The sequence below is a fragment of the Podarcis filfolensis genome, assembly GCF_964270895.1.
Source record: "Podarcis filfolensis genome assembly, chromosome: 3".
In the NCBI taxonomy this organism is placed as follows: Eukaryota; Metazoa; Chordata; class Lepidosauria; order Squamata; family Lacertidae; genus Podarcis; species Podarcis filfolensis.
Window position 1 is genome coordinate 120,047,906 of NC_139606.1, and position 13,533 is coordinate 120,061,438.

Sequence of the window (13,533 nt, forward strand, 5' to 3'; positions counted from 1 at the left end):
AACCTAATTAGAACATAAAGGATGAACAGTAAATAGATATGAACTGGATATGCAATGTGGAAAGTTATAACATAAGTAACCGCATTGAGTCAATCACCCATCTCCTACTACCCTCCTGAGAAAAACTCCACCCTCCCATTATATTTAAGGATCTGGTGACTTCTGTTTCGGTGTATCTGAAGAAGTGTGCACGCCCACGAAAGCTTATACCAAGAACAAACTTAGTTAGTCTCTAAGGTGCTACTAGACAATTATTTTATATATAAGTACAGTGGTACCTCGGGTTAAGTACTTAATTTGTTCCAGAGGTCCGTTCTTAACCTGAAACTGTTCTTAATCTGAAGCATCACTTTAGCTAATGGGGCTTCCCACTGCTGCTGCACCGCCGGAACACGATTTCTGTTCTCATCCTGAAGCAAAGTTCTTAACCCGAGGTAATATTTCTGGGTTAGCAGAGTCTGTAACCTGAAGCATCTGTAACCTGAAGCCTCTGTAACCTGAAGCGTATGTAACCTGAAGCATATGTAACCCAAGGTACCACTGTAACCACAGAAAGTGGAGGAGGGGAGTCGATGACTGGATGTCTTAATTGGATGCATCAATTTAGATTTGTGATTCAACTGTAAAATCTGAAAATGAAAAATAAAGTCATACCTCGGGTTAAATGTGCTTCAGGTTGAGCGCTTTCGGGTTGCGCTCCCCGGCAACCCGCAAGTAACGGGACGCGTTACTTCCGGGTTTCGCCGCTCGCGCATGCGCAGACGCTCAAAATAACGTCACGTGCATGCGCGGAAGCGGCAAATCACGACCCGCGCATGTTCAGATGCGGGTTGCATTTGCTTCTGGATGCGAATGGGGCTCCGGAACGGATCCCGTTCGCATCCAGAGGTACCACTGTAACTTTAAAAAGAGAGAGAATAGGAGGAGACCTGGTGGAAGAATGTAAAATCACACACAGCCTGGAGAAAGGGAATGGAGAAATGTGTCACTAGAACTTGTGAACTTCTAGCACTGGAAACTGCAGGACACCATAATGATGATGATGATGATTCCACCTATTTTGTTCTTGACAGGGATTCAAGGCAGCTTACTACTAAATTTTTATTTCATCCCATTCATCCATGGAAGGCGTTGTACACAACCCCTTCCCTCGCACCTTTTTTCTTCACAACAACCCTGCAAACTAGGCAAGGCAGAGAGGTTGTCGTTGGCTCAGGGTGACCAATGTCAATGTGCAGACAACGTTCAGGAGATCAAAAGAGGAAGGCACTTCCTGATTTCTCCTGTTTTCATCGGAGGAATGTTAGCAGGGAGCTGTCTGGCGCCGATGAGAGTTGTAGTCCAAGAGCCCTGGAAGGTCAGGGAAGGTTTATCTAGAGGAGCCATAAATGAACAGAGATGGGGGAAGTCTTTGACCTCCTGGAAGACTTTGCAGAGCCAGGCAAAATCCAGCAAAAAGAGAGTTGAAACTGGACTAAACAGACTAGTACGCCTCTCATGGAAACTTCCCTGAGCTCTGGTGTAACAACAATGGTCTGCCTCCTAATTAAGTTCCTTGATTTACTCAGACTGATACGCACAGTAAGGACTAAGAGTCGCAGACTGTAATAATGTTTCTGACCTCTCCCACTACACATATATGCCAAGAGATTAATGTGTCTTCCATCCTTTGCAAGCTGGCATGAACACCAGATGTAAATAAAGTCTAAATATCCAGGATGAAGCTGGTGAGCTCAGAGTTTGAAATATACTCAGAGTCGCAAAGTGATTTCATGCTCTTTATTCAGCTCATAGTGGTGAGGAGGAATGAATGAAAGTCCCCTCAAAGTATCTGCTTTATATACATTATTTACACAGTGGGCTGCACATGATTGGCTAATTCCGGAATTCTACTGTAAGCCAATCAGGTTGTGGATTCACTTCTATCTGGAGCATGATTGGGTGGTTCCTGCCAACCAATCATACTGCTGTATTGTTCTAGGACCAATCAGACTGCTGCCTTTTGGATCCTATTGTTCTAGGACCAATCAGACTGCTGCAGTTTGGATCTTATTCAACTCAGTACATAACAGAGTTCCTTTGTATGCTGCAAATATTCGTTCCGGGAGGTTATCTTCTGACTGTTCCTTTCTGAGCACAAACAGTTCTTCCTTTTAAAAATGCATTGTTATTGTCATTCTCGTGTTCTGGGTATAAGGACGGGGTATGGAGTCTCTTGGGGGCGGGGAGAGGAATAAAATCTGGTATACAAGATAAGATCTCACGTCTGCCCTAGATGTTTTGCTGCCTGAGGCAAAGGGCGAGATGGAATTCCCCCCCACTGGCCCGTTCCATGTTCAAGAGTGGAGCGGACTGCTCTTTAAATCTTAATTTCCAACACCATACCCAAGGACAGCCAATTTTGCAGTGAGTTCAGGGCAGGCCACCTGACTGGTGCTAAGATATCTGTCCCAAGACAGAGGGGAATGCCTGAGGAAAGGACTTCTTCACACACTGTTGTTGTTGTTTAGTCGTTAAGTCACGTCCGACTCTTCGTGACCCCCTGGACCAGAGCATGCCAGGCACTCCTGTCTTCCACTGCCTCCCGTAGTTTGTTCAGACTCATGTTTGTAGCTTCGAAGACACTATCCAACCATCTCGTCCTCTGTCATCCCCTTCTCCTTGTGCCCTCCATCTTTCCCAACATCAGGGTCTTTTCCAGGGAGTCTTCTCTTCTCACGAGGTGGCCAAAGTCTTTGAGTCTCAGCTCCAGGATCTGTCCTTCCAGTGAGCACTCAGGGCTGATTTCCTTAGGAATGGAGAGGTTGGATCTTCTTGCAGTCCATGGGACTCTCAAGAGTCTCCTCCAGCACCATAATTCAAAAGCATTTCTTCACCCACAGCATAAGTTAAACTGTGGAACTCTCTCCCACCGGAGGCAATGATGGCCAACAACTTAGATGGCTTTCGATGACAATTAGGCAAATTCAAGGAGGAGAGGGCTATCGATGGCTGCTAGCAATGAGAGCTATGCTATTTCCCCACATTTGGAAGCAACTATGCTTCTGAATTATAGTTGCTGGAAACAGCAGGAGCGGAGAGGGCTCCCGTGATCAAATCCTGCTTGCGGGTTTCCCAGAGGCATCTGATTGCATGCAGAGGAGGGCAACCAAGCAGATCAAGGGTCTGGAAACCAAGCCTCAAGAGGAACGGTTGAAAGAACTGGTTGCATTTAGCCTGGAGAAGAGGAGACTGGTGTGCTGGGCTCGGGGTTAACCTGAGTAACGCGGTCCAGGTCCGGTCCCGAATCCAAGGGTTCCACGAGGAGTCAGTCCAACAGGGCCAAGGCAGGAAACCAGGCAAGGTCAGGCACAGGATCACAGGCAGGTTCCAGCAAGCTGCAATGTTGCTCCCGCAACCTGGGGCAGGGTCTGGCAGCCTTTTATCTCTGTCGGGGTAATGGCCGGTCCTGATCCCCCAGCGACTCACTTCCTGTCTCGCCCGAAGGTGGGCACTCCTCCTGCGAGTACTCAGGTCTCTCCTTCTCTCAGACCTCCGTCTCTGCAGCTCAGGAGACGTCGGTGGGTGACTAGACCCAGAGGCCGCCTCAGCCTCCCCTGACCCAACCGGTAGTGGAGCAGCTGTAAGTGATGGCCCAGCTGGAGGCAATGAGGTCATCCTCGCATCTGGAGCCAGGGCAGGATCAGGCCCCTGACTCGGCCCAGCTGGTGCTTGTTGCAGGGGAACCTGTGCAGACTGGGGCTCTTCAGGATCAGGCCCCAGACTTGGTTCAGATGATGCCTGAGGCAGAGGATCCGGTGTGGACCAAGACTCCTCCGGTTCTGAGTCCGAGCCCGAGTCCCAGGCTATCACAACTGGGAGGAGATACAAGAGCCATCTTCAAAGATCTCAAGGGCTGTCATACAAGGGATGGAGCAAGCTGGTTTTCTCCTGTTCTGGTGGGTAGGACTCGAACCAATGGCTTCAATTCACAAGGAAGGAGATTCTGACTTTCTGACAGTAAGAGCTGTTTGACAGCAAAACAGAGATTTTGGACTCTCCTTCCTTGGAGGTTCTCAAGCAGAGGTTGGATGGCCTCTAGATGACCTTTGGGCACCTTCCATCTCTACAATTCTATGATTCTTTCTGGTTGGGCACTGTGAGGACAGCATGCTGGACAAGATGGGTCACTGGCCTGATCTAGCAGGCTCTTACGTTCTTGTAAGATCTCCGTGGAATCTGGGTCTGAGACAGGTGCCTCACTTTTCCTGATGTCAAATCTTGCCCTGATAAGATCGAAAGGCAAATTAATGTCTATCCGGAAAACCTTCCCAATCATATCTAATCTCTCCATCTCTGCTTACAAGAATAATTTGGACCTAGCGCCTCAAGTTTCGCAAGTCGTTCTTTCTTCTAATTGTGCTTGTTGAACAATCGTCTAATAGCTGAGAGGTCACTCAGTGGAGAGGAGAGCGGGCGCAATGACGCAGAAAGTGCACTGAGGATTTATGGAACACGCTTGAGCCGGACGCCAGTCCAAATAAACAGCAGAGTGATTTAGAAAGCCATTCCAAATGGGTTTCTGACAGGAAGGCGGAGGCACGGAAAGGGAGAGTCTTCTCCAACCTGGTGCTCAGCAGATGTTTTGCACCACAACTCAGAAAAAAACCCAAAAACCTGTGGAAGACACAGTCATTTGGAATAGGACAGGGAAAGACTGGATGTTGTGCGCTGATTGTCTTTGGCTCACTGGCATTGATGGGAGCACATGGAAGGTGGAGCAAGCTTGTTCTCTGTTGCTCCAGAGGGTAGACTTGAACCAATAATAATAATAATAATAATTTATTATTTATACCCTGCCCATCTGGCTGGGCTTCCCCAGCCACTCTGGGCGGCTCCCAACAAAATATTAAAATACAGTGGTACCTCGGGTTACATATGCTTCAGGTTACAGACGCTTCAGGTTACAGACTCCGCTTACCCAGAAATAGTACCTCGGGTTAAGAACTTTGCTTCAGGATGAGAAGAGAAATCGAGCCCTGGTGGCACGGCGGCAGCAGGAGCCCCATTAGCTAAAGTGGTGCTTCAGGTTAAGAACAGTTTCAGGTTAAGAACGGACCTCCAGAACGAATTAAGTTCTTAACGCGAGGTACCACTGTACCGTAATGCTTCATACATTAAAAGCTTCCCTAAACAGAGCTGCCTTCAGATGTCTTCTAAAAGTCAGGTAGTTGTTTATTTCCTTGACATGTGATGGGAGGGCATTCTACAGGGCGGGTGCCACCACCAAGAAGGCCCTCTGCCTGGTTCCCTGTAACTTGGCTTCTCGCAGGGAGGCAACCGCCAGAAGGCCCTCGGTCCTGGACCTCAGTGTCCGGGCTGAACGATGGAGGTGGAGACGCTTCTTCAGATATACTGGACCGAGGCCGTTTAGGGCTTTAAAGGTCAGCACCAACACTTTGAATTGTGCTCAGAAACGTACTGGGAGCCAATGTAGATCTTTCAATGACTTCACGTTACAAGGAAGGAGACTCTGACCAAACATTAGGATGAACTTCCAGGCGGCAATAGCTGTTTAACAGTAGAACAGTCTCCCACAGACCTTCTTACCTTGGATTGCCTCTGTTGGATAGTCTTGAAATGAGATTCCTGCATTGCAGGAGACTAGATGACCCTTAGGGTCCTTTTGAAATCTGGAATGATTCCATTATTTCAGCCATTACCATTGCCAGCTATCTCCATTCAAAAGGGAACAGCATGTTCATTAGGAAGGAGGTTATTTTTCTACTCCCTCTACGTGGGGCTGCCCTTGAGACTGACCCAGAAACTCCAGCGGGTGCAGAATGCCGCGGCGAGACTCCTTACGGGGTCCTCACCTGGGATCACATTCACCCAGTGCTATACCAGCTGCACTGGCTCCTGGTGGAGTACAGGATCAGTTTTAAGGTGCTGGTTTTAACCTTTAAAGCCCTATATGGCCTAGGTCCCTCGTACCTACGGGACCGCCTCTCCTGGTATGTCCCACGGAGGACCTTCAAACAAAAACATCTTGGAGATCCCGGGCCACAGGGAGGTTAGGCTGGCCTCAACCAGAGCCAGGGCTTTTTCGGCTGTGGCCCCGATCTGGTGGAACGCTCTGTCACAAGAGACAAGGGCCCAGCAGGACTTGACATCTTTCCGCAGGGTGTGCAAGACGGAGCTGTTCCACCAGGTCTTTGGCCAAGGCACAGTCTGACTCCCTCCTTCGGTAATCCTCATAGAACTCTAGCCCAATGGTTGCCATTAATTTGATTCTGAATTGATTTTAGAATGAATTGATTTTAGAATGCTGTGTTATTTTTATTGTTGTTAGCCACTCTGAGCCCGGCTTCGGCTGGGGAGGGCGGGATATAAATTTTTATTATTATTATTATTATTTTGGTGTCATTCAGATAGAGTCCCGCATAGAATCATAGAAACGTAGAGTTGCAAGGGACCCTGAGTGTCATCTAGTCCACCCCCTGCAAAGCAGGAATATGCAGCTGTCCCATAAAGGAACCTGCAACCTTGACATTATCTGCACCACACTCTAACCAACTGAGCCACCCAAGTTATCCTATGTGATGGCCTGGGACTTGGGCTCGGATTCGGAACCAGAGGAGTCTCAGTCTGCACCAGATCCTTTGCCTCAGGCGGCATCTGAACCAAGCCTGGGGCCTGATCCTGAAGAGTCCCAGACTGCACAGGTTCCCCTGCAACAAACACCAGCTGAGCCAAGTCAGGGGCCTGAGCCTGCCCTGGCTCCAGATGCGGGGATGACCTCGTTGCCTCCAGCTGGGCCATCGCTTACAGCTGCTCCACTACCGGTTGGGTCAGGGGAGGCTGAGGCGGCCCCTGGGTCTAGTAACCCACCGACGTCTCCCGAGCTGCAGAGACTGAGGTCTGAGAGAAGGAGAGACCTGAGTACTCGCAGGAGGAGTGCTCGCCTTCGGGCGAAACAGGGAGTTAGGCCCCGGGGGATCAGGACCAGCCGTTACCCTGTCAGAGATAAAAGGCTGCTGGACCCCGCCCCAGGTTGCGGGAGCAACGTTGCTGTTTGCCAGAACCTGCCTGTGATCCTGTACCTGTCCTTGCCTGGTTTTCTGCCTTGTGTCCTGCCTTGACCCTGTTGGACTGACTCCTCATGGAACCCTTGGATTCGAGACCGGACCTGGACCACATTACTTGGGTTACCCCTGGGCCCAGCATGTACAGCTGCTGGACTGGACCAGCCATCCCAATCAAGCATCTACAGTCCTGGTTCCATTAGCATCACGGCGAACATTTTGCTTCTTTATTTTGGGTCGTTTCCATTTGATTGGTTCCCACCATTTGGCTACCTTTGCACAAACCTACCCTTTGTAATAAGAAAGAGCCCACCCTTCTAACTAGCACATCCCAACACCATGGAGGAAAGATGTTGGCGATAAATGAACACAGAGCGAGTCGTTTCCGAAGCAGAATGGATCGTTGCCAAATGCAACAGCCGTTGAAGCCTTGGGGTTGGTTTGTGTATTTAAAAGCGTTTGTAAACTGCTTAGTATTTTTTTAAGCCATAAAAAATAAATAAACAGCGTCATGAAAATAAAAACACAACATAAAACCAGTAAGGCAGGGAAATAAAAACAGGAATTTGGGGAATTCAAACAAATAAAAATGGTTTTAAGGGTCAGGGAAAGTCTGGGCTAAATGAGATGTCTTTACGAGACATTTGAAGTCACGGATGGGTGATGCTTTGTGTATGACAGAGGAAAGAACCTTCTAGAGTCTATGGGGCAATGGCCGGAAATGTCCATTTTGGGGTCCACTGCCCTGTGATCTTCTGTAGGGTGCAGTATAATCATGAGCAGGTGACCTAAATGATCTCACAGGTGTGTGCAGGGGCAGGCAGTCTTTCAGGTAATGTGGTCCCAAGTTGCTCAGGACCTTGGGTGTCACCAAGGACATCTTCTTCTTTGGCGATCCCTTGTAGCCTAGTAAGATTGTCTTCCATAAACGCGGTCTTAATTATGAGTCCCTAAGTGGCTGTGGAGGTGAGATGAGCGCCGCAACCCCAGAGTCGTCTGCAACTGGACCTAATGGTCAGGGGTCCCTTTACCTTTACCTTTAAACAATCGGTTGGGGGTCATTTTGCAGGGGCTTTCTGCAAAACTGCCCGGCCAGCCGCAATTCTCTGAAACACTGGAAAGCCCTTTTGCAAAACCTACCAGCGACCGACTTGCTACCCTGCAGGCAGCGCCGAGGAGGGGGCTGTTTCTCTGCTCATTTCCAAACCCACCTCTCCAGCTGCTGTTCTGGCTTCCTGGCAAGAGCTGGGAGATTCTCCCAGAGGGCAAATTTTCACCTCATTTGGCAACCTCTGGACTCAGGTTCTTCTCCCGACTTAGTTACTGCTGCCTGTTTGTCAAAACACCACCTGGGTCTACTGCTGTTCTGCAGCCACCTCTGTGCTGAGCCATAGAGCAAAATCCATGGGAGGGGGGTCCCCTTGCCCACCCCTGTTCAGCTCTTTCCTCCATTGATATGATGTCCCAGCAACCAGAATGAGAGCAGCGCCTTTTCTATTAGGCTTCAACCTGCTTATCCCCAATGAGGAGCCCAGCTGCGACCTGCAAACCCCTTCTGCAGCAAGTAGCTCATATTCTGACTCTGTAGATATTAAAACTCTCAAAAAAATAAAATAATGACCTCATAGTTTAGGGGATATTAGGAACTAAATTATGTTCGCCGATGACAAGTGCTGGAAATTAAGCTTTGCTCCTGGGGAATGGCAGTTTGGTTGCTACTAAACGAAGCTGAGAAGTTGTGCAACCACAGGGCTGGGCAGATTTGGCTTGGGGAGTCCCAGCCCCCTCCCGAACCCTAGAATTTGCCAGCCAAATTTACTCAGGTGCAGAAGTTGTACAGGGCAGTACTTAACGAAATAGCTGCATGAGCAGAATGACTTCTGCTTGCACAAGGGGACATCTCCGCCTCTTCCTCCCATTCACACCTCACCCACCAAATCTGTCCCAGAACAGATTTAGGGGGTGCAGAAGAAGAAGAGAGGGGGAAATGGAAGTGAGAGCTGGACCATAAAGAAGGCTGATTGCCGAAGAATGGATGCTTTTGAATTATGGTGCTGGAGGAGACTCTTGAGAGTCCCATGGACTGCAAGAAGATCCAGCCTCTCCATTCTGAAGGAAATCAGCCCTGAGTGCTCACTGGAAGGACAGATCCTGAAGCTCAGGCTCCAATACTTTGGCTACCTCACGAAAAGAGAAGACTCCCTGGAAAAGACCCTGATGTTGGGAAAGATGGAGGGCACAAGGAGAAGGGGACGACAGAGGACGAGATGGTGGGACAGTGTTCTCAAAGCTACCAGCATGAGTTTGACCAAACTGCGGGAGGCAGTGGAAGACAGGAGTGCCTGGCGTGCTCTGGTCCAGGGGGTCATGAAGAGTCGGACACAACTAAACAACTAAACAACAAACAACAATACATATGTGCTTTATATGTTAATAAAATTTAAATATTTTTTTAAAAAAAGGAATAGTCTGATTGCGTGGGGAGAAGCCTAGAGAAGAGGGGACTTGGGCAGCTGTGGGACCTTCAGTCTCTGGGGGCAAGACCTACCAGCAATGAGTTTCTGTGCACATTAGGCCTGACACTCCTATGAAGACTGTGGTTTTGCTTGTAAAGAGTGAACTCCAACTCTCAACGGTGTGGTTGCTAACACCAAGGCAGGTGGGGCAGTGCCCTGCAAAGCCTCAGTGGGCCAGCCTTCGCTAGAGCTGTATTCTCAGTGCATCTCATAGAATGTAGAGCTGGAGGGGGCCCCAAAGGTCCTCTAGTCCAACCCCTGCACTGCAGGAGCCGCAGCTAAAGGATCCCTGTCAGGTGGCCATCTGTCTAAAAACCTTCTAAAAACCTTCTGTCTGTCTAAAAACCTTCAAGAAAAGAGGGTCCAGCATCCTGCTTTTCCTCCAAGATCGACAGATGGAAACTTGACCCGCAGGCCACTCAGAGAGCTTCATGGCTGAGTGAGGATTTGAACCCGTGTCTCCCAGATCCTAATCCCAGCCCTCTAGCCACTACACCAAGCTGGCAAATCCCTCTCCAGGATGAATCTGCAAAGTTACTACATTGCAGAAAATTGCTTGCAACATACCTCCGGGCTGCAAATGTCTGAAAATTATTATTTGCGAACCTTGTCTTTGGGGGCTTGGATGTCCTTGCAAGCCATTCCAAACTCATCTCTCCTTTCTTTATTTTATTCCCTGGCTATTTTTAAAGTTGATGTTGCCCCAGAGTCGCATTCTAAGGCAAGTCTTGGCTCAGGAGCTCAGCATGAGATTCTTCCTTTTGGCAAATTAAATTGTGAGAAATTCCTCCGGCCAGATTTTATTATTTTACTCTTGGGGTGTGTGTGTGTGTGTTTGTTTTGCAAGAGTTCTTGTTGAACGCTCTTCCTCGTGAGCAAATTCCTTCATCTTTCTGCCTCAGCCTGAGGGTCTAGACCCGTGGTTCCTCACACGCCTCACAGGTGGGCAGTTTGATTTTTAAGGGGGGCAATTTGAATATGAGTTAGACCATGGGTAGGCAAACTAAGGCCCGGGGGCCGGATCCAGCCCAAACACCATCTAAATCTGGCCCGCAGACGGTCTGGGAATCAGCGTGTTTTTACATGAGTAGAATGTGTCCTTTTATTTAAAATGCATCTCTGGGTTATTTGTGGGGCATAGGAATTCGTTCATTTTAATTTTTCCCCCCAAATATAGTCCGGCCCCCCACAAGGTCTGAGAAACAGTGGACCGGCTCCCTGCTGAAAAAGTTTGCTGACCCCTGAATTAGACCAAGTTAATGGCCTTGTGGCTTCCTCCACGTGAATAGAAGTTCACTTTTTGAATAATAAGAATTATATGTCACGGGGTGGAGGGGCTTCCCGATTTTAAAGATACTTAGGTGGGGCATGGTCAAAAAAAAGGTTGGGAACCACTAATATAGACATTTCTCCCCATCACCCCCAGCAAGTACAGCCAGCCCCCCCCCACCTCAGCCCCAACACCCTATAGCCATGCAGTGCAAAAAAACTTCAGACTGCCAAGTTGGGGAAAGGTGAGTCGAACTACCAACTTCCAGAGTCATCTTGTGTCCTGGCTCTCCCTGGGTGAAGAACTCAAACTTGGGTTACGTTTACTTTTCGGGGGTTGCAATAGATGAATGTTGTAGACCCTTCCCGAATCTATGTTTCTGCCTAAACTTGCAGGGGTCAGCAAACTTTTTAGCAGGGGGCCGGTCCACTGTCCATCAGACCTTGTGGGGGGCCAGACTATATTTGGGGGGGGGAATGAATTCCTATGCCCCACAAATAACCCAGAGGTGCATTTTAAATAAAAGCATACATTCTGCTCCTGTAAAAACACCAGGCAGGCCCCACAAATAACCCAGAGGTGCATTTTAAATAAAAGGACACATTCTACTCATGTAAAAACACGCTGATTCCTGGACCATCCGCGGGCCGGATTTAGAAGGCGATTGGGCCGGATCCGGCCCCGGGCCTTAGTTTGCCTAAAGGTAAAGGTAAAGGGGCCCCTGACCATTAGGTCCAGTCGTGGCTGACTCTGGGGTTGCAGAGCTCATCTCGCTTTATTGGCCGAGGGAGCCGGCGTACAGTTTCCAGGTCATGTGGCCAGAATGACTAAGCTGCTTCTGGCGAACCAGAGCAGCGCACGGAAACGCCGTTTACCTTTCCGCTGGAGCGGTACCTATTTATCTACTTGCACTTTGATGTGCTTTTGAACTGCTAGGTTGGCGGGAGCAGGGACTGAGCAACGGGAGCTCACCCCGTCGCGGGGAATCGAACCACTGACCTTTTGATCAGCAAGCCCTAGGCTCTGTGGTTTAACCCACAGCACCACCCACGTCCCCTTAGACCCCTGGCCTAAAGCAGGGGTCAGCAACCTTTTTCAGCAGGGGGCCTGTCCACTGTCCCTCAGACCTTCTGGGGGGCCGGACTATATTTTGAGGGGGGGGTGGAGAACGAATTCCTCTGCCCCAGAAATAACCCAGAGATGCATTTTAAATAAAAGGACACTGGGGCGAAGCAGCCCGCCTCCACCTGACCAGCCCTTTCCTTGCTCTTACAGGTCCAGGGAGCAGGAAGAGGCCCTCGGGACCCTGCGGGCACCTGGGGTCCCTGGCTGCTCTCAAATATGCCGTGGTTGGGCTCTACCTGTTGGTCTTCCTGATCCTCGTGGGCGTTTTCATCCTCGCAGGTAAGGACCACTGGGGGGGGGGGAATACCCCACATCTCCCCACCACCTTTTTGCAGGTAAAAACAGCGAGAAGTTGCTGGTAGGAATTTAGGGAGCGGCTTTGTACTGTGAGTCTGAACACTGGTCTATCTAACCCAATAGTGCCTGCATGGACTGGCAGCAGCTACATTTATTTATTTATTTATTTATTGCATGACTCTTGTGCACCAACCAGAGGGTTGGTGGTTTGAGTCCAGCCAGGGATGGCTGTGGACAGAAATCCTGCATTTCAGGAAGTGGGACTAGATGAGTCTTTTCCCCCACTTTTATTTTTTATTGGTTTTCACATATTACTTTACAATACAGATGTATCAAAGCCAACACCATTTCCTCCCCATCCCCCCATAAATTTACATTTCTATTTCCTCAGTCCATCATATTATCCTTTTCTCCTTCCTCCCACTTCCCTCCGCCCCCACTCGATTTCCTCCACATTATACAATTTACAATAATCTTTGCATTCTACAACCTTCTCAAATCATCTATATATTCTCATTATCTTTCCTTGCTAATTTTTCTTCCATCCAGTACTTCATTTTAATCTAGGCATATTAGCGTATCTTTTTTTGGAGCAATATTTTGCCATGTATTCATCAAAACATTTCCACTCCTTTTTACATTTTTGATTCGACTGATTTCTTATTATAGCAGTTAATTTTTCCAAAATTAAATATTCATTTAGTTCACAAATCCATTCCTCCTTTGTGGGTATAGTTTGTGACTTCCACCTAGCAGCAATCACTATTCCAGCAGCTATACCTGCATATAGAAAAATTCATTTTCCCCCCTGTGGTATCTCTTCGTCTATCAATCAAATGGACTAGATGAATCTTAGGGTCCCTTCCATTTCTACAATTTTGTGAATCTAAGTGTTATGTACTGAGTTGAATAGGATCCAAAAGACTAATCAGATTAGTCCTAGAACAATCGGGTTCAGAATGCAGCAGTCTGATTGGTCCTAGAACAATAGGATTCAGAATGCAGCAGTCTGATTGGTCCTAGAACAATAGGGTCCAGAATGCAGCAGTCCACAGGAGCCACCCAATCCAGCTCCAGGTGTAAGTGAATCCGCAACCTGATTGGCCTAGAGGTGAATCTTGGAATTAGCCAATCACATGAGGCCCATTGTGTAAATAAGGTATATAAAGCAGACATTCTGGGGGAACTTCCATTCCTCCTCACCACTATGAGCTGAATAGAGAGCATGAAATCCACTCTCGACTCTGAGAATATTTCACTA

General features: G+C 48.5%; 1 protein-coding gene across 1 annotated transcript in view; it reads left to right on the plus strand.

Annotated features, from left to right (window-relative positions):
• Positions 1-13,533, plus strand: part of SCARA5 (scavenger receptor class A member 5) — a 98,968-nt gene that overhangs the window by 13,710 nt on the left and 71,725 nt on the right. The window contains exon 3 of the mRNA XM_083605334.1: positions 12,126-12,254. Coding sequence (XP_083461460.1) covers positions 12,126-12,254 — 129 coding nt within the window. The remainder of the gene's footprint in view (positions 1-12,125; positions 12,255-13,533) is intronic.